Source organism: Protobothrops mucrosquamatus, unplaced genomic scaffold, assembly GCF_001527695.2.
Source record: "Protobothrops mucrosquamatus isolate PMUCROS unplaced genomic scaffold, P.Mucros_1.0 scaffold4117, whole genome shotgun sequence".
NCBI lineage: Eukaryota > Metazoa > Chordata > Lepidosauria > Squamata > Viperidae > Protobothrops > Protobothrops mucrosquamatus.
In genome coordinates, this window is record NW_015390045.1 from 7,808 (window position 1) to 26,321 (window position 18,514).

Genomic DNA, 18,514 nt, shown 5'->3' on the forward strand with positions numbered 1-18,514 from the left:
TATCCTAGACAATGGACATCTGGTCTCTATTTAACCCTATCCCCAATTCTGTATCCCAAAACTGCAGTCCTATCCCATTTAAATGAAAGTCCTGTTGTACTCCTACATGAGAACTACCTTGAATAAAAATGGAAAGGAATGCATGACACTGCTGAGGATAGCTTTTATTTTAACTCCCTATTAATGGTCTTAGTCAAGATACAACTAACAAATATACTAACTTTAGAAGAAAATAATTTCTATCATTAAAAAAAAAAACTATTGCAAAGAGAAATCAAGTCTACACTTAAAGTGCAAATAATTTATCAGATAGCAAATTGCTAGAAAAACATTCTCCTTTTCATAAAGCTTCCAAAAAAGCATAATAGAAATATTTTATACTAACGTAGCAAATCAAATCTAAAAACATCTCTTCATTATCTTTGTTTTCTTCCTTATAAATAGCGGGCTCTCATGTCTAATTATTCTCACCCTCTCCGCTGACCCTGCAGCTGGCTCATTTATCACATTTTTTGTTGGAGACATCCTGTCAGATAACAGGTTAAAATGGCTTCACTCTGATTTATTCATAAATCACCTCCATGCTACTTTGAATAAATGTTATTTCTAAAGATTTGTGTGAATTCCTAAATACAATGTAAATACTGTACACAGGTGACTGAGCTATCAAATTTCCTAACTTGAAAAATTGGGGCAATATTTTAATATTTAAGTTTTCAAAATGTGTTCGATACAAATGTCATGTCAATATTGTAAAACTGGGAAAAAATCACAAACAGAAGACTGACTTGTTCATTCCAAATACATATATTTCATTTTACTCATTGTAAGAGTACAAAGGATGAAAAGCTCTAGAAATAAGTTCTTAATTTTATTTTTCCCATGTTTAAAAAATATTATTCTGAGGAGATATTGAAAACACATCAACCATTGCTAAAACAAATACATATGTTGAGTGAATTAAAGAAGATATGTGCCAATATTAAAATATTTCTCCATTCTCCGAGTCTGAATTCAAATAGTTTTACCATAATCAACACCTAGTCTATGATACAAGTTTTTCTTAAAATTATAACCTGCTGGCTAAATGTTAAATATATAACCGTCTTTTTAAGTGATTCAAATTACTTATATTAATATCTTGCAAAACTATTACTGTTCCTTTTGTCTGGCAAACATTAAATTCAATAGTCATCAAGCAACAGAGGTCTATTAGTTCTCGTTGGCAATTCTGTAATCCCTCCTTAAGCTTTGGGTACAGGACAGGATCTTTCCTCAGTTGCTTCATTTCAGGCACAGAAAAGCCAATTAAGCTTGTAAGAATCTCATCAGCGAATTCAACTTCTAGATAAGCTGTGCCATCAGATATTTTTGCTGTTACACTCCAGAAGCCATTACTGCATGTAAGCTTTCCTGTAAGGGTTACTATAAATGCTTTAATTTTCACAGTAGTATTATCTCTGCACTTGCTACTTAACAGAATAGATACGTAAAAGGAGGGGTATCCAAATCAACTTTGTGACACTTATTTATTTTTATCATCTGTACCTGCTCAGAACACAATCTGAATTCTGCATTGACATCTATTACTCCATCATTAGAGATTTTAGAGGATTTCTTACTGTCATCTAAATTCTGGGTATATTGTTTTTTATGATTTATAGTAAAGTCTGCCATGCTTTCTTCAAATGTATTATACCTTCCTCTTTCACTAGATTTTTTTTCTTGAACAGCTTGATTATTTATACTAATATTAGTGTTCAGAACATGTATCTGTTCCTGCTGGATCTCTTCTGCTAAAAGTAAATCATCATCCATTGAAAATCCATCAAAATCACCTTCCATATTTTCTAGAACTGAAACAGTTTGTTGTTCTTCATTTCTTGAAATTAACTCTGCAGATCTTTGTTGTAAGCTGTTCCCAAAGCTCTGAGGAAAAGACACAGTAGAATTTAAACTGGTACTTCTTGTACAATATCCACTTTCAGGAGGATCTTCACGTATCCTTAATTCACCATTTTCTTCAAGACTTGCCAGAAGCTCTTCATCAGAAAGCACTAATTCATCATTAGGCCTTGCAATTTCACTTTCGCCAATATCAGACCTGACTATGTTAGGACTGCAGTCTTCTTCTCCAATTAACCCAGCAAGCACTCTCTCCAAAGCAAATGTCTTTAGAAGGCTATCAACTTCACCTCCCAATAATTTCACATTTTCTGGTTTAAGCAAAAGAACACCTAAACGAAATGCAACCTTCCCTTGTATCATAACTTTGGTTCCTGGAGGCAGACCACTATGGAGTTGAGGAATAGGTTGATATTCCATACCTTGGATATGATGTATGCCATCAGTCATTTGTAGCACAAGCATTCGAGTAGGATTTTCCTCCCATGACCTCAAGGTCCTCTGTGTGTTAGCAGTTATTTCCTCATTTACCGTGTTTTTTCGTCTTATTTTTTGCAACTGGGAATAAGCGGGCTGACTCACATCAACAACGGAATCAATTTGCAGAGAATGAAAGCCATTCAGTTCTCCTTTTGGATCATTTAAAATGAATTCAGGCAGAACAGGGTATTCAAGATCTCGGAGATCTGTAAGAAGCCACTGCTCAAAAACTTGCTTGTTAATAGCAGCCTGAGCCAAATTGCTTCCATGATGTTCTTTTTCAATCCAATCAATACAAGCTTCTAGCCATCGCGTTGGCACTTTCACATGCCAGGTAGATAAGAGCCAGGTTTCCACTCTTAATGCAACACCTGATGTGGTCATTTTCTTCTAAAATGAAAAGGAAAAAAAAGGGATTTTTAAAAAAAATTAGCAATATATAAATCTTTGGGGAGGGATGTTGGCCATTTTTGTGCATGAGTTTCATCTTATTCTGACTCTTATTGTTGATTCTCCTAAATTAAAGAGCATGGCAGAGATTATTCCTTTATGAAGGAAAGCAATAGAATGCTGTCCCATTAATAAATTCATTTATCACGAGGCGTGCTTTTAACAAAATACGCATAGAAACGCGCAGTAAACGTTGCAATCCAAACATATTCACTGAACACAACAGGATATCCTCTAAAAACCACACTTGAGGCTAAACTGCACGATTATTGTCCTGTTAAAAATGTGCAAATCAATACAATTTTAGCTATAGGTAAACCAGGTGGTGTTTTTTCGGGCTTCTCCCAGATTCCCCCTCCCTTCCCTCAACGCTGATTGATCTGGTGTTTTGGTGAGCAACCCGAAGACTTTCTCTTCTCTTACCACTTCTGCAAGAAGAACGCGCCCACATAACCCTAAGGCCCCAGCCCCACGAGCTGAAGGGCCCCGGGCTCCCTTTCGGTCCCCACAGCACTGACGCCCGAGCCTCTCCCCTTCTCCCGCCTCCTTTTGTTTTAAGCGCCAAAGCGGACCGAGAACCAAACTTTCCTCCGCTCTCGCGAGAACTTCTCCCCCTGTCCATTATCGACCGTGAGGACGAGGCGGAGTTTTCACCGACGCCATTTTGTTTTTCCCCTCGCACGCACTGGTTATGGTCAATTTCGCTCTCCTTGAAGCATCGGTAAAGTGGTTGGGATCGATTTCTTTTTTTAACGTTCCTTCCCCCCCCCACCACAGTAAGTACCCACTCTCTAAACAGGGACGAAACAGAAAAGATAGGTAGAAGGAGCGATATATATATATAGGGAGCTATATATATATATATATATACTGGTACGTTACAACGTCAACCGGTTTAACGGCCTGAAGCAGAATTAGCGGTGGCAGCGCGCCGACGGTTGCCACGGAGGGCGGGAGCGATCCTCATGGTGTCCCCAGGTAAAGATCGACACCTGTGACAGCCAATAAGGATGCAGGGGCGCAGCAGGCGAGCGAATAGGAGCCAGAGTAGCGCGGGTGAGTGCGCGCGCTCTTGCTTTTTGAGCGCTTGGCGTACTGAGGCAGCTTGGGCGGCGTTAGTCCGCTGCATGGTGAGGAAACCGGCGAGCTTACCGGAAGGCTTTTTTCCGAACCGTTAACGCCCTTCCACCTTTTGTTGGTGGGAACGATATATGTAGTGGCCACATACTGAGGCCTACGAAATTACCGGTACGTGTTTAAAATGGGCAAATGTCTTCGGTTGAGGGGGGTGGGCCAGGGTGTTATTGCAACCCGGCGAGTGAGGCGGTTTTTCGGTCGGTGCTATCCTATCCACCCTCCACCGCAGATAAACGAGTGCCGCATGGCTGGCGGGAAGGTGACGGGCTTTTGAGCCCGGGAGTCCCCAAGTGCCTGCTGCAGGAATCATGGCGGCTGGTTGTAGTTGGGAGGGGCGAAGAGAAAAGTGAGCCAGGCGTTTCCTTTTCTCGGTGGCCCTGTCGGGTGGGACGGACCTCGGTAGGCCCCAGCAACCCGCTTCGCCTTCCCTGAGGAAAAAAAAAAAATCGGCAAAGAGGGTCCCAGGCATCTTTTGTGTGTGTCTCGAGCCGGCGGATCCCGTGTTCTGGAGCTGCCGCGTGGCGATCTTCTTCCGCTCGGGACTCCTCCTGGCAGCTCGTGATCGCCATTACTGCTCGAGCCTGGCGTTAAAGCCGCCATTTTTATACTTGCGTTTCATCCAGGGGTAGTCGGGGTTGTACAATTGATGGTCGCGGCGAGGCTTCACCTTGTCTAGCACCCTGGTCCCGTTTCGGGAAGGAAAGGGGATCGTTTCGGATAAGGTGATTAAATCGGGCCCGCCTTGTCGGAACCAGAAACGAGCTTGCTGGCTCCTGCTGTCCATCCTGCTCGCAACTGGCGCGATTGAGATAGAGCTGGGAATGTATTTTGAACAGAGCATTGCTCTATAGCCAAGGCTTCTTGTCTTCGCCTAAAAACAGGGCTACAGTTAATCTTGTTTGACGCGTCCTCTGTAATATAGATAGATGTTGCTCCTGTCGATTACTAAAAGGGCTGCAAATAGTATTTTCCCCCCCCCACCAGATAACCAACATCCTTTGTGTGCAATGGGCATATATTTTATCAGTTGTAATGAGGTTGTACTAAACATGAAGAAATATTGTACTTTGTAGCAATACCCAGGCTCATTACAATTTTAAACTTGTTTATCTGTAGATTTTTCTTATTTCAATGTTAGAACGTTTTGGGTCTTAATTGTACATTTAATTGCAAGTTCGTCTAAAAAAAAAGTTCAGATCATATTTTGCAATTCTGTGTTGAGCTGCATTCGTTGTTCTTCCAAGATGAGTTAAAGGGCAATTTAAACTTAATATAGAGATTATATAAAAACAATTGCATATGCTGGTATTTAGTTTGATGACCTGATCCAAATGTAATAGTTTGCTTGTTAAAAGAATGATAGATACCGCATATAGAAATAAAATTTAGCTACCAAAGCAGGCAACCTGCACTTGGTAAGAAAAAGAAAGTAGCAGAATGTAACCTTTTTGTTAACAAATATTTGTGCTTTCAGTTTGAAATTAAAATGGTTAAAATTAACTTTTGCCAACTAAAATACAGCGTTGTTTGTTGATAAAGTTAGTGAAAGGAATTAATGCTGCAGAATAGCAATATATTTGCTAAAATACATTTACTGACCCAGTTTTTTCTTGCAGCCTAACCTGTAAATTTAGAGCCAGTTCAGTTTAGAGGTTAAGGTGCTGGACTAGAAGCCAGGAAACCTGAGTTTTGTGCTACTTTAGGGATGGAGGTCAGCGAGAGTTTGGACTAGTCATTTTCCCTGGGCTCTAGGAAAAAGGCAGTGACAAATCACTTCTGAAAATACTTATCCATGTAGTTGCCAGGAGTCAAGGCTGACTCAATACATGCACTCCCCTGTAAATTAACAAGATCATCCCTTCATGCACGCTGCTTTTCATAGGCTACGTGATTGTTGATCCCGCCCAGAAGATTTACTTGGCAAAGATATATAATACTGGTAAGTGCTGGCAACCCGTTGCTAACCTCTGTCATGTTCTCTAAAAGCTGTGGATTCTGTTTGAGCACTTCAGTATATTTATATTTAATCGATTTTGTCTTCAAGTTTGAAAACAATGGAGACTGAACAGCAAGAGGAGACCTTTACTAACACAGAGACAAATGGTAAGTTTATAAATGATAAAATAGTAAATTTACAATACTAATTATATAATAGGATTTCTTATGAGGGCCCAACCGTTACTGGAACTTGAAACATGCTCCCTGTATTTCAAGTGAGGATTTAGGGATTAGTATAAATTTGTTTTGCTGTTAATTTTTCTTTTTGTAACATGTTCACAAAATCCTATTTGAGATTTAAGACACTACTAGAGCTTCATTTTCCCATCTTGATTAAAATTGAATTTAAAAGGCCAAAAATACTTCATTTATTCATTTGAAATACTTCTCTTCCCCAATCCTAGAGAGCTTTGTCAATATTGTTTTGGTAATGGTGGTAAGGTATATGATAGGTAAATAAAATATTGATGCATGAAATAAAAATACAGGTGTTTCCATGATTCCGTGCAGTTAAAAAGTAATTTTTGTAAACAGTTCATTCTTTTAAATATTAGGCAAACGACCAGCTGAAGATATAGAAGAGGAACAGGCCTTCAAAAGGTCAAGGAACACTGATGAGATGGTGGAATTGCGCATTCTGCTTCAGAGTAAAGTATGTTTATTTCCTAATTTATTGACCACATTGACCCTTATCTCCCCCCTTAATTTATTCTTTATTGAAGCTATTTGGGAAACCTTAAAACTATTTCATAACATTTTTTTTAGAATGCTGGAGCAGTAATTGGCAAAGGTGGCAAAAATATTAAAGCACTTCGTACAGACGTGAGTATTTATAAACTAAACTTTGATTATTTTGCAAAACATGGCATTAATATATTTCTAATAATGTATAATTTAAGTAATAGGCTAGTCCAAGCCATTTATAATCATCTTTAAACTCAAATCTCACAATTAGTTCTTAGAATTAAGACATAAAGTAATATGATGAGATTCCTATCCTTTATTTTACAGTAACTTTGCTGCAGAGTTATAGCATATTTAATTTTTTATGCTTGAAAATTTGTTTAAAACAGTTGTTTTTAGAAGACATTACAGATTACTAATCTTTACTTAGGTATACAATGCTTTTTGTGCACCAGGCTTATTTCTCTAATAGAGAAAGATTCATATGAGTATTTTATATATAGAAACAGCATGGTAGCTACATTCTCATCTGGAAGGAATTTTAAGTGAATGTAACTTTAAATATATTTACACATTTTTAGTGGGTTGACTCTTGTGAATAGACACGTTTAGTATTATCTAAGCTTTATAGTTTAGCACCAAACTTTGTAAAAAGCAGTATCTTTTATTGTGCATAATCTTTTCAACATAGTAATACTCGTATTTAATGAATTATTTGGCACTACATTGTTTCACATTGTGTTTGATATTTTCATTATATTGCAAAATAAACTCTTGTAGAATGTTATAACTGTCAACTTTTAGTTACTAGATCTGAGGTATAAGCAAGAACTGGGTAGTAATCACTTGTACATTAACTGACCTTTCTGAAGCTAGTGTACTTAAAATTTCACATACCTAAATCCAGATTTCATTCACATAATTCCTGGATTAGTAGTGGCTTTCCCTATTTCCCAGGATTTCAGTAAACTGAATCTCTACAGATCTTGTGTCTACCCTCATGAGCCAGCCTGCTACTGCAACTTTTAACGTTCAAAGAAGTTTAGGCCAAGTAACTCATTATTACGGTCCATAACTGTTAAGCCACAGTAAATGTAGCTATCCGTTATTGTGTTAAGTCTTCAGAACAACTTAAGCTTGTAATGAGTATAGTTTGTATTAAATTAAAATTTATTGCTTTTCCCCCCTCTTCCCTCTCCTTGTTTTTTTGGCCATATATCTCTCCGTTGCCCATGTACTGGATCGACTTGCCCCTGCGTTGCCCACCATGACGTTGGCCCATCCGCCCCTGAACGCCCATGTGAAAACCCTGGTTGGCTATGCCCAAAAATGTGCTCGTTGCCAAACGGGTGCCTTACTTGACAACTTCTGATTGAATGCCCATGCCCATTGCCAACATCCACGAACGCCAATGACCAATGCAGTACAATGCCAGTGTTTCAGTCCCAGACAGCAGTGGCCCCGAGCGGTATGTCCCAACAGTTTATGCCTCACTGCCTGATTAGAAAGAGAGAAATGTATATTATTACCTGCCTTTTATATAATTAAATAGTATCCCCGTAGACGGTGTATTGTTTTTTAAGTTTTCTGTCTTATTTTACCCATTAAGTCTTTTTGTCACTGAACTTTTACGTGAGTTGCCCACCCAACAAACCACTAATTTTATTTCAATGGAAGGAGCACAGCTTCAATTGTATATTTTCTGCATTGTAAATCGGATTGTTTCAAAATAGTCTCTCGCTCTGCTCTGTCTTTGTGGCCCACCTTGCTCCCTCAGCATTGCCTGTTCATAATTTTTCTGATGAAATGCTAACTCCTGGTTCACTCTCCTTCACTTCTCATTTGTGTTGTCTTTTTGTCTTGCGTTTGTATTTCTTTTCTTGCAGAGCCCATTAGTAATCTAATTTTTAACTGGTCTCATAACCCTATCCCAAATACGGTGTTCACCTCTTGCATATTCACGTTTCCTATGAGAAGGTGTGCCAGTTTAACAATGTAATAGCGAGGGTGTCCTAAATTAATGGTGGCGGGGAACATGAATATTCACTCCTGCTTTCAATTCTTCATCAGTATCTTGTCCACTTAATCTGACTCCTTCCAAGAAACTCATTCGCTATCTCCCAAACCTTATTTTAAACTTATACCATTTATAATATTGGGCATAAACAAAGGTGCATGTTCTGTTCTGTAAACAGAATTAAGTGGGGAATATTAACTGTAGGTTCTGTTCTATGAATTGATTTATAATCTGCATACATATGAATATACAACTTACTTCATTTCCCCCTCCCCTCTTTTTGTAACACCTTGATGTGATTTAACAGTATACTGAGTATAAGTGCAGATATTGAAACAATTGGAGAAATTCTGAAGAAAATTATCCCAACATTGGAGGAGGTGAGTATTCATCTATTTCACATTACATAGCCGAATCTTTAGATCTGGATGCACTTGTTTGGATAGTTAATTTTTACCAGTTAACATGAGAAAGCATGTCTAAAGGTGGTGGCACATACGGAAGAATTGTATATTGGAATTACAGGAACCTAGGAAGTTCTCGTCTGCCAAGTAAAATCATAATGGTACCTAGTTCATTGAATTGATTGACATTTTCCAAGATCTCACAGTAGATATTTTCTAACCGTCCCCATTAGCAAAAGCATATAGTATTTTAACATTTCAGACACTATAAAGGTCATTGTCTAATCATATACTGATAAGTAAGGGTTACTTGGTCTTCCAATATATGTGACTATTTGATGTAAAAAATAAAAACGTCTGTGTGGAAAATATATTAATGTAAAGCCTTCAGCAGTATTTGCTTTAAGCATCAGACTCCCAAAGCATAATAGTTTGAAATATAATTTTATTTGAATACCAGTTAACTGCAAATAATTAGAACGGGTTTCTTCAAATCACAGCACATTTAATTTAAAAAAAACTAAATTTAGACCTGGTAAGTGGGGAGTTCTGGAAACTAGAACAGAAGAAAACAGCATGTAACAACATTCTTTTAATTCAACATATATAAAACTATATTTTAAAAAGATACTAATTTAAATAATGTTCACATTATCATTGTCTTGTTAATTTCTTATATCAGTACCAGCATTACAAAGGAAGTGACTTTGACTGTGAATTGAGACTATTGATTCACCAGAGTTTGGCTGGAGGAATTATTGGTGTCAAGGGTGCTAAAATCAAAGAACTTCGAGAGGTAACAAACTTGTCATTTGGAAGCCTTAAAAATACTATATCCTCAACATAGATGTAGCCAGTTTGCTTTCTTGCTTATTTATTTCCAGTGTCTCTATACCAGCCCAGTTACATATCTGCAGACAGTTTGTAAATCAGATCATAAGAATTTTCAAAAAAATAGTATTTATAATAGATTGAATAAGAACTAAAGTTAAGTCTCCAAAGACCTGGGGGAAAACTATTTTCTGAAAGGTAATATTGGTGGAGAGAGTATTCCAAAGAGTAAGGACAGCAATAGAGAATTGTTACTTTGAGAATCCCACTTTCTGAATTAAGTAAATTAAAAGCAGAATGAACAGTCAGCTTGGAGGAGACTGTCCCATAGTTATTTGTTGTTTACCCTTTAAGGATATAGAGGTTAAAACTTAATTCTACTCCTAAAATGTGTTGGAAGCAAATGAAGCACCCAAACAGTAGGTCTTCTATTGCTGAACTGGCTTGTACAATCAGTGTGTAGGCTGCTGCATCTTGCACCATTGCAGTTTTTGGGTAATTGTCAGAAATAACAGTAGTCTGCTGTGTGATGTGAAATTATGAGAATACAGTAACATTGTAAATACAGGTGATATTTAATGTTAGCTGTGCTTATAGAATCTCAACCTCAAAAAGCCTAAATATTTTATTATAGATGGAAATATGCTTTTTTCCTTTCAATGAAAGAAAGGGAGAAAATACTGTCTTTATTTTAACCAATTACTAAAATTATCAGTAATCTCTTAGAGTGCTGGATAAGGATATACTTAAACCTATTTCTCATTTTACAGCTGAAATTTATATTGTTTAAAGTTTTTAAATATTTTTTTTCTCATGTGGCTTATACACTAGCAAGTGGAAACAGCTAATATAGTAATGGCAGTAGTTTATGTAGCCATTCTTGGTAGTCTAATGATCACTAAATATGCCAATTAAAATAGTTAAGTATTAATTCAGTGGAACGCAAAGGTCATGTTTCAGTAATATGTCAAGCAGCCCAACTGAATAAATTTTGCAAAAGTATTGATACTATTTTGTATATAATGAACTTTGATGCCAAAGAGACCAGGGTACAGATACTTCGTTTCCATTACCCAAAATGGTGGCTGAGCATGTAGCTCTATTTTTGGTTTTAAAACCTGGAGCTATGACTGCTTTCTTTATTTTCATGAAGGGAATGCTACCATAGAATTTCTTGAACATTAATGTTCTGATATTTATCACCAGCATTATCTTTCTGGATTGATTGATTCAGTAGATGAATTGTTCTGCCAGTTAATATTTTCCATGATAGCATATGAATGAGATTCTATACATTGCATTACTTTCTATTCCATGCTGTTACAGCATCTGCAAAAGATGCTGTCTAGAATTATGACTAGTAATAAGCATTTGGTTGAAGGTGACTGAAATGAATTCCATTTCAGCCAAAATGGATTTTTCAGTTCAGATGTAGTGGAAAAGGCTATTCTAGAGTGGGTTTAATGAAAGTCAGAGTTTTAACAGCAGTATTAAACAATATTAAGCTTATGTGAGGAAAATAGGAGGAAGATTTGTTGGATATGTTCACTGCCTTGATTATTTGTGAAAACAATAAAGGAGGGATATAAATAAAATTCCTGGCTTAAAAGTTTGTTCATTTTCTTGACAGAACACTCAAACCACTATTAAGCTTTTCCAAGAATGTTGCCCTCATTCTTCTGACAGAGTGGTACTAATTGGTGGAAAACCTGATAGAGTTGTGGAATGCATCAAAATAATACTGGATCTTATATCAGAGGTAATTTAATCTAGAACTCCTTTGCATGCATGTCCCCCTCTCTTTATATATAAAGTCTGTTTAGAATTGAATATGAAGGCATATAGTAATGTATAGAAAGCAAAGCTGTTTAGCTGATATAGGATTAGATTTTTAATCTAATTTCTGAAATAGATGCCATCTGGTCAGTACTTTTATTGCTGTTTTATTGTTTCTTTGTAATAATACAATCAAGATAGTATATTAATAAGCCAATGCAATGCAAAGTTTATAAAGGTTTAAAATGAGATAACTGAATATATTGAATTGTTTCTTTTTTTTTTTTTTTTAAAGAAATTTTATTTATTTTTTCAATCATAAAAAACAATCATAAGTAAACACAATAACCAAACCATAACCCCCCACCACCCCCGGACTCCCCAAACCTAATCCCAGAATAATATTCATATAAAAGTAAACAAATACTAATATCTCTAACTCTACAAAATATCTTAATCTACAAGAAAAGATAGTAGAAACAAACCAGCTTAAAAAATTCTAAAAACCTAACTTATATTCTACCACTTTATGTTTCTTTTGAATATAAACAATCCATCTTCCCCATATNATATATTGAATTGTTTCTGTTTCTCTTTTTTTATATTAGTCACCAATAAAAGGACGTGCACAGCCTTATGACCCCAATTTTTATGATGAAACTTATGACTATGGTGGATTTACAATGATGTTTGATGACAGAAGAGGGCGTCCTGTGGGGTTTCCAATGCGGGGCAGAGGGGGCTTTGATCGAATGCCTCCTGGCCGTGGTCGCCCCATGCCTCCACGAAGAGATTATGATGATATGAGCCCTCGCAGAGGACCACCTCCACCTCCTCCAGGTCGTGGTGGTAGAGGTGGCAGCAGAGCTCGTAATCTTCCTCTTCCTCCTCCTCCTCCTCCAAGAGGCGGGTAAGTTTACTTTTTTAAAACTGATTAAGGATTATCTCTCTTGAGTATGTGGTGTTCAGCAGAACTATGGGAGGAGATAAAGAGATTACAAGTCAAAATAGATTTTGTGCAAGATTTAGTAAGAATGGACCAGGAATAAGTGCAACTTTGATGGCAGGATATTGTTCTATTAAATTGAAATCAGATGTGCCTCATTCTTATCATGAATTTGCTATTTATTTGGAGGCCATGTATTTTGAAATGTGAGATAGTAGAGAAAATTGCAGTATGATGCAGATAAATATTCTAAATTATTTATTTTATATTCTTAAGGGACCTTATGTCTTACGATCGAAGAGGCAGACCTGGGGATCGTTATGATGGAATGGTAAGTTTGGTTTAATAGAATAAATCTGGTCATGTGAGCACACTATCATTTTCCTAATGAACTATCAGAAATAGAATTCTTTTTTATTTCAAACTAACTTTGAATTTAGCAATTCAAAGATATGTCGGTTATATGTATTTTTAAAATCAGTGGCATTTGTGTAAGGAAATAGTTACACCTTCTAGTTGAATAAATTTCAGCTAGTCTTAAAAGGTTTAAGAGAAGTTTGAGAAAACATTATATATTCTCACTATTATTAAAAATATAAATATAAATTTACATTTAGGTTCAAAAATGTGGGTTTTTTTCAGCTCTGTTGTTGGAATTTGTTACTCCAAATGTAATTCCCTGTTTACAGAGTGGGGATGTTCTCCCAAATGTCTTAGCAAGAGAATGAAATTAGGAAGTTGAAATGTTGAAAAGATAGTTTGATTATTAGCATTTGCCCATTTTTAGAGCAACTAATTCTATACTTTGGAATGATTATTGCAGGAAAAACATGTGTTAAGCAACAGTTTGAGTGGCTATTGGTACAACTATTTTATGCACAGAGAGGCTTAAATCCATGATTTTCTTCTTTGTGTTGCAATATCACCGGACTAAAACTCTACTGAGGTTTTTTGTTTTTTAATGGTGAGGAAGAATTTATTTCTCTCTGTTCCAAGTGCCACAAAGTTCTCTACTGCTTGGGGGAGGGGTGCATCCTGAGGAAGGAGAGGTAATGATAATAGCCTCCTTTCCTCTTCCATCGTTGGGATTTTCTTTTATTAAATCAGTGACTTTCAGAAGCCCTTCTATTAGGGACCAACTTCATGAAATTGAAAAATAAATAAGATAATTTTTTTAAAAAATCACTTAAGACTTGCTCTATTGACAGACAGACAGATAGATACCCAGCACACTTTTGCTTTAATTTATAAGTTAATGCAATTTAAACCATTTTGTATGTATTATATGATCATATGCATGCATAACATAATTGTCTTGATGCTCAGGGTTTTTTCCCTTAAGTGTGTAATAGTAATATTGTGAGAATGTTTCGCCTTGTTAGTGCTTTGTTTACAGCAATATGATAGTATATGTGACTGAGCAGTTTCTGTTAAAAAAAAGTTCTTGGTTTTGTTGCTTTTTATCATGATCCCAAAGAGTGTTTTGATATTGTTTTTAAGTAAGACAAATTGTGATTTAAGGATTCATCAGTTCTGTATTTGTTTATAATGGAATAAGTCCCATTGAATTTAGTAAAACTTGCTTCAAACTGTATAATTGTACTTTTAAGTCTTAATGTTTAATCTGTACAATGTGTACTAATTTGCATAAAGCAGAATATGCATGTTTCTGGAACTATTCTGTCTGCATAAAATTAATTACATTAGAATTGTTCCACAAAGAAAATATATGATTATTGAGGTGTTGAAATTAATACATTGATTTTTGAATGAACATGTTTTAAAATCATAAATTGGAAGTTAAACTAATTTAACTCCAAAGAATGAAGTATATTGGTCCCTTTATCTCTAGCTAGGAGATGTGTATTTCTATTAATTGTACAGCAAATTGTAAAAGCATTTTGACCAGAAGTACTTGATTCTGCATTATGGCAGTCAGTTAATACACATAGGAAGTAAATATTTTGGATCTAGAAATTCACCCAGTAGTCTTTCATTGGCATTAGAAGAAGGAATGAGGTGATTCCTCTTTGATTTCCTCTGCAGCCCTGAATTGCTATCGTCCTTCTAAGGCTGCAGATGACCCTCACTTGAGTGGGAAGCTCTATTGGATCCAAAATTCTTCACTGAAGATTCTTTGTATTTATTGTATAACTGGAGCAAGTCTGGATTAATGAACATTGTTATAGTGTATTTCAGTCTGTAACTCAGCAATAAATAACATTTTGTGTATGAGTATGCTTAAATTGCCAGTATTTCGAGAGTGTCCTTGTTTTTCTTACTCTCTTATACTCTCAAGTCTATGATAACTCGATATTCATCTGACATGATTAATAGTAAAACTATAGCTTTCATACACCTGTAATGATACTATAATTTAGAACTTGGCTTACAATTTTGCTTGAAGATCCTCACTGATTTCCTCCCCTCCCCCCCTTTCTTTGTGCTGTATTCTGCTTGGCAAGATGATGCAGTGTCATGTCAGTGCTTGTGATGACATAGAAACACCAGAAATGGTAGGTACATTTTCTGTCTCCCTTGCAGAGTTAGGTGATTTGTTGCAGTTTGTGAAAGGGAAGAAAAAATGTCTTCTACACATACTCTTGATACAAGAGCAGATTAATCAAGAGCTAATTTTACTAATAGCTTGCCCTAGGGAAAAGCTGGTAAATTTTATTACATTTTAGTAATGAAGTAAAATACGAAATCCTCTTCCCTGAAAACAATTACCATTGAATTTGATGGGAGGTATTTCTAAATAGGCAAATATAATGCTTTGTTTGATCATGGTCTACAGTATTTCTCCCTGGAATTTCAGCTTGAGAGTACATCTGATATAAAGTCTAAATACTTATTAATGGAAGAGAAAATTGTAGGTTATCATTAGGTTATCATCTAAAGATACATGGCGTAAGATTTCCAACAACTGCATTTTGTGAAATATTTGTGTAACAATTATATAGCTTAAAATTGCTTATTTGAAAACTTAGACTTTGTTTTTCTCCCTTTTTTGTTAGTTCGAGGGTGGATCGGGTTATGGTAAGCTTTCATGCATATGTATTGAACACAATTTATAATTTAGTCATTTAAAGGGCAAGATGCATATGTTTTAAATTAGACTATTCCTATGCAGGGGGTCGTGGTTCTTACGGAGATCTTGGTGGACCTATCATTACAACACAAGTAACAATACCCAAAGATGTAAGTATAAAATTTACTTCCTTTTTACTTTTCTTAACAAAAAGCAATTTTCTAGGACAGTTAATGTTATATTTACTCAAGTTCCAGTATCAAATTTATATGAAGAGAATAGTTGAAAAAAATTTTATTTTTCATTTGCATGTACCAATCATTATTTATCTTATTTTTCTCAAGCTAATTATGCATTAGAAGTTACTAGTTCAGTAAAACATTCTCTATTTTCAGCTGGCTGGTTCTATTATTGGAAAAGGCGGTCAGAGGATTAAACAGATACGCCACGAGTCAGGAGCTTCAATCAAAATCGATGAACCCTTAGAGGGCTCAGAAGATCGAATAATAACTATTACAGGCACACAGGATCAGATTCAAAATGCACAGTATTTACTGCAAAACAGGCAAGTTGCCCTTAAGTTGTTACTTCTTCATTTCATGTAGTTGTATTGCTTGTATGTATGTTTTTATAAAGAGAGCATTTAGAGGGGGGAAAATTAGTCATACTATATACTAACTTCTCAATTTAGTAGTATGCCTTTCTCTTCTGTTTTCCATTCTTACTCAGTGAAGAAGCACTCAAAACTAATCTTTCAGGAAGTGTCCTTAACCAAAGCAGCTCTCATTTCTCTGGTGAAAACTGCTGCAAAAAAATCTACTTTAATCTTATATAGAGCCTGTAGAAAATATAGAAGATTTCAGTTGGACGTTGGTCTAGTTCTGTGTGGAAGACTAGTGATTTTGTTGTTTTTAGATTACTAAAGTGACAACAAATTGCAGTCTACCATATGGCACAGTCCATGCCTCTACAGGACAAGTTGAAAGCTTTTGTTGCTGTTAATGCAGCATTTCACACCGCTTCCTTTTCTGCCATGTATAACAGCTTTAGATTTTACATGCTTTATTCTCTTTAACACCAACTATTTAGTGAGCATCTTGTAATGTATAACTTTATTTTGCCTGTAGATTAGCTACTAATTATAAGTTGATAAATGTTATGTATTATCTAATTTTATTATATTTGTAAATGCATTTGTAAATATTGATTCATGTTGTTTGTTCAACCATTCTAATACATGCCTTTTTTTTTTCTTTTTCCTTATAGTGTGAAGCAGTATGCAGATGTTGAAGGATTCTAATGCAAGATATTTTTTCTTTTTTATAGTGTGAAGCAGTATTCTGGAAAGTTTTTCTAAGACTAGTGAAGAACTGAAGGAGTCCTGCATCTTTTTTTTTTCTTAAATCTGCTTCTGTTTAAAAAGCCAACATTCCTCTGCTTCATAGGTGTTCTGCATTTGAGGTGTAGTGAAATTTTTGCTGTCACCAGATGTAATGTTTTAGTTCTTTACATATAGGTGGGTGGGCCTGGGACAGCCTGCAAAACTAACATTGGTATTTTGAAACAGCAGCAGAGATGGTAGATTTTTTTTTCTATGTTGGTTGTAAACTGTAATGTTTTTGTCACTTGTGAACCCATCTACTTTATACTTTTTTTTGTTTTTGAAATGGGGTAGTAACGCTGATAGCCTGCTTACCCCCAACATCCATTCAATGCAGTGTGCGAAATGTAAGCGCTCTTTTGTAAAATGTTCTATGATTTTAAAAATAAATTTAGTGAAACAATTTTGCAATTCTTTATGAGTATTTCATAGTTAAAATACACACTCTACAGTCTACATTTATTGTGTTTGGCTTCCCCCCCCTTCTCCATACCAGAAAAGCAGAGTACAAATTCAAATATTTTGGTAAATGGGAAGTATTGATTGCACTGATTTTAACTTTGGTATGTGTAAAGAAATTAACATACATCAAATGGTTTTCTTTCTGTTGCTCAAGTTGTATTTCCCTAATTGTTGTATTGCATTACGCTGGTTTGAATAAAATCTTATAAAACCTGTATTGTCAGTTAATAGCAAGCAATTATAGAAAACAACTAAAAGCTTGATAATAGCCTTGGCAAGTTTGCCCATTTCCAACTGTAATTTGTTTAATATGTTTCCATTGTACAAAGATTTGAATGAAATAATTGTGTCTCTCATATTGACTGGCATAGGAAATGCGTGCTAAATCAATCCAAATGTTTTCATGTAAAACCCTGGCCATTTGTACTGATAGTTTCCAAGGTTATTTCTTTTATTGAATAAAATAAAAATTGTAATAACATTGAGCTGGATGTGGATGTGACAGATCCTGTTTTTTAATAGTTATTTTTTGTGTTGTGTTTTAACTTCATGCTAAACAGAAAAGAATTCCCTCCCTGTTTGCAATTACGAGATATTTCAAAACAGGACAATGCAAAAACTCTTTCAACTTCGGATAAACAAAACAGTCTAGGTTTACGTTACCTTGTCAAGCAAGCCTTGTTGAATTCAGTGGGACTTCCATGAATGAATGAATGCATGCTATTTCCTAGTAAACCTTTTTGTTTCAGAATGAACAGTATTTCCAAGCGTTCAGGGAGAAAGTCCTGATATAAAAGGGAAGACCCTGTAGGATGGTGCTGGGTGATTTTTTTAAAACTTTATAATAGGAAACATGCTGGTATAAAGAGGATTTAATTGTCGACTACGAGTTGAGCTGAAGATTTTGAAGAGTCGCATTTCAAAACCATGAACTTTCGCTAAAGGTCAAGATTGATACACACTTCTAAGTTAACCTGGTTAAGTGGGGCGCTACCTTCTCTGATGCTGCTTT

At 35.7% G+C, this 18,514-nt stretch overlaps 2 protein-coding genes across 3 annotated transcripts; one reads left to right on the forward strand and one right to left on the reverse strand.

Moving 5' to 3' along the window:
• Nucleotides 1–710: 710 nt before the first annotated feature.
• Nucleotides 711–2,770, reverse strand: RMI1 (RecQ mediated genome instability 1). Its single transcript, XM_015827972.1, is given in 2 exon segments — nucleotides 711–1,485; nucleotides 1,488–2,770. Coding segments are annotated over 2 exon segments (1,677 nt in total). The 5' UTR covers nucleotide 2,770; the 3' UTR covers nucleotides 711–1,090.
• Nucleotides 2,771–3,872: 1,102 nt separating this feature from the next.
• On the forward strand, nucleotides 3,873–17,983 carry HNRNPK (heterogeneous nuclear ribonucleoprotein K). 2 transcript variants are annotated; one of them, XM_015827970.2, is made up of 16 exons: nucleotides 3,873–4,083; nucleotides 5,855–5,911; nucleotides 6,017–6,075; nucleotides 6,525–6,622; nucleotides 6,736–6,792; nucleotides 8,079–8,122; nucleotides 8,979–9,051; nucleotides 9,758–9,871; nucleotides 11,537–11,665; nucleotides 12,291–12,592; nucleotides 12,905–12,959; nucleotides 15,094–15,144; nucleotides 15,646–15,667; nucleotides 15,747–15,829; nucleotides 16,055–16,224; nucleotides 16,926–17,983. In XM_015827970.2, exons 3-16 carry the CDS (start codon nucleotides 6,027–6,029, stop codon nucleotides 16,957–16,959), a joined length of 1,281 nt encoding a protein of 426 aa, XP_015683456.1. In that variant the 5' UTR covers nucleotides 3,873–4,083; nucleotides 5,855–5,911; nucleotides 6,017–6,026; the 3' UTR covers nucleotides 16,960–17,983. The 2 variants fall into 2 exon arrangements, with proteins under 2 accessions (XP_015683456.1, XP_015683457.1); XM_015827971.2 differs by lacking the exon at nucleotides 5,855–5,911.
• Nucleotides 17,984–18,514: the final 531 nt, after the last annotated feature.

Bases quoted from the DNA above. Each gene is read 5' to 3' on its own strand.
- HNRNPK (XM_015827970.2), top strand. From the start codon at position 6,027: ATGGAGACTGAACAGCAAGAGGAGACCTTTACTAACACAGAGACAAAT. The intron at 12,593-12,904 runs GTAAGTTTACTT...TATATTCTTAAG, and splicing joins CCTCCTCCTCCAAGAGGCGG to GGACCTTATGTCTTACGATC. The intron at 12,960-15,093 runs GTAAGTTTGGTT...CTGCTTGGCAAG, and splicing joins GGGATCGTTATGATGGAATG to ATGATGCAGTGTCATGTCAG.